This window comes from Montipora foliosa, chromosome 5 (genome assembly GCF_036669935.1).
Source record: "Montipora foliosa isolate CH-2021 chromosome 5, ASM3666993v2, whole genome shotgun sequence".
Lineage (NCBI taxonomy): Eukaryota > Metazoa > Cnidaria > Anthozoa > Scleractinia > Acroporidae > Montipora > Montipora foliosa.
Window position 1 is genome coordinate 46,004,925 of NC_090873.1, and position 2,500 is coordinate 46,007,424.

General features: G+C 40.8%; 1 protein-coding gene across 1 annotated transcript in view; it reads right to left on the reverse strand.

The window, feature by feature from the left end:
* Positions 1–2,500, reverse strand: part of LOC138003234 (melatonin receptor type 1B-B-like) — a 5,179-nt gene that overhangs the window by 1,967 nt on the left and 712 nt on the right. The window contains exon 1 of the mRNA XM_068849192.1: positions 1–2,500. This exon is cut by the window's left edge and continues 1,967 nt beyond it; it is cut by the window's right edge and continues 712 nt beyond it. Within this exon, the coding sequence (XP_068705293.1) occupies positions 807–1,760 (954 nt within the window). The 5' untranslated portion in view covers positions 1,761–2,500 and the 3' untranslated portion in view covers positions 1–806.

Below are 2,500 nucleotides of genomic sequence, written 5' to 3' on the forward strand. Positions count from 1 at the left end.
TCCTTGTGAGTTTCTACTTTGTGACTCCTAAAACACCACGGTCGTGTAGAACAACATCAATACCACTTGCAAATCCAGATTGATTCCCCCTAAAATATCTACCAATTCACACATTTACCCTTTTTACGCGGGGACTTCTAGGTTGCCTCCTCGAGTTTTGGCCTCTGGGCCGAAACCCTGCGGGTGCAAAGACGAACTGTGACCTGGAAACGAGTAGTGCATTAACTAGAAAACTTCCCCTTTGTCGTTAAAAAGTCTTACAATGTACATAGTTAATCCCTTTTGTGTTTCAGTTTAATTTCTCGGAATATTTTAACTTTGAAAGACCAACATGCAGTTCCTTTGAAAATATATTTAACTATTAAATAAAGTGAAATTCAACTTGCTCGAACGCGAAATAAATGGCCAAATGGTTTTTCGGTGTTGACCTCTTCCTTCCGGGTCAGGGGCCCGTTTCTCGAAAGTCCCGAAACTTTTCGGGCCATTTTCGGGTGTCACAATTCCCTTTTTATTTCAAGAACGGAAAGGATTTAAGTCGTCAAACTTCACAGACGTGTTTCTTTTAGTAAGCTTGAAAACATGTTAAAAGATCGGCTTTCCAAAGCAAGCAGCTGGCATTTAACAAATGGCTTTTCGGGCCCGAAAAGTTTTCGGGAGGTTCGAGAAACGGGCCCCAGGTCAAAGTAAACCGAGGGTATTGATGCCTAAGTGAATGCGTCGCGAGGATGTTCATCTAGGATATGAAAAACTGATTCTTGAATGCTAACGTTTAGACAAAGTCGCCTAAAACAATAGATAAAGCGTATTCAAGTCCTTCGCTTAGCAAATCTGCATAGAGATGTTGATAAAAAGATCATTTCTTTCCGGACTAATTTGTTCATGAAACCATATATCCATGGATTTAAAACGGCACTTGTGTATGCTAAGCATGTGTAAAATATATAGAGCTGGCGCGAAAACCACTGCTTCCTTGTTGTATCTATAATGTCAATAATGACGCAAGGAATCCAACAAAGTGAAAATCCCAAAATGATGACGGAGACTAGCTTTGAGAGTTTCATCTCCTTTCGGCTCAAAATCGAGCGAGAGTCGTATTTTCCTCGCGCGGCGTCGTACTCTCGACGGTGACTCCGAATGGTTTGCAAGACACGGGCGTAGCAAGCAGAAATGATGATTGCTGGAAACACAACGAAGAGAATACCGAATGCTACGGTGAAACGAAGGCTAGCATCTATATTTGGAAATGTCATTACACAGATTGCTTTGCCGGGATGAAACACATATCTTGATGACAGTGAAACAACAAGCACGCCCATGACAACCGCTGTTAAAATTATTACTGTGAGGATCAGAAAAAGCGTTTTCCATTTGGTAAAGATGCGTTTGTAAAGCCACGGCCTGACAACGTTTAAGTTCCGGTTCATCGCTGTTAGAGTAATGATATGAAGCGACTGGAATACCAGAAGGTGAATGCAAAATCCCTGAATTTGACATGTTAAGTCTCCGAAGGGCCAGTAGTCCATTATGAGTGATCCCAGTGTTAGTGGCATAGCGACTGATGCCAACAAGATATCAGCGACACAAACCGCTATGATAAACATGTTGGTTATTGTTCGAAGATTCTTCTTACTGTAAACTGTTACACATACCAAAACATTTCCTCCCAAGGACAAAACATTAATCAAAAAAACAACCAAAATTTCCACTATTTTGATGGCCAAGGGTCGAGAACTTAGAGAATTTTCAGGGACTGTTTCCATCGATATGTTTGCGTGAGTGATCCTGTATCGACCGGTAAACCAAGCACGATTGTGTGACCTTTGCAGGCTCAAGCTGAACAAACAATTATGTTTTATGGCGACTCGTTGATTTATATGCTAATAGAGATCTCAAGTGGGGGTGGAGTTAAGAGTTAATTGCCTCTTTGCATTCCATATTTTGAAGTAAAACAAAGGCTGAAAATTCATGTCCTGGTACAAAGTTATTATTTATATTGTTGAAGCCCTAAACATATGGAAAACACTTCAGTTTATAATCAAGTTGGTACTTCCGAAATCGAAAGCTGGAGAACCAATCTGACACAGCTTGGTGCAGCAAGCTCACAAAAAATGACTCAGAGAGAAAAATATCCGGCTTAGAGCAATCATGACTGCATCGAAGATAAAAGAACGAAGAACGAATTTTCATGAATGACAACCAGCCTATGATGAACACCAATCTTTTAGATTCAATTTGTTTGCAAGAAAAACTTCTTTCCTCACACTTCACACTTCTTTTCCGTCTCAGTTGGCGGTTAGTCATCACTCGCTCCGCATATTTGACCTATTCCTTCTGGAAACTTCATAAGGAAAACGTGATTAATTTTAGCTCTCACGTTTCTCGGCTTGGCCTCAGTTGACGCAACTGCTTCCGAAAGCATTTTGCGACATCAAAGAATCCAAGTAGAAGTCCGCACTCAGTGAAAATGACTTATCGCGGGATACCGAGTAAGAATTAACCA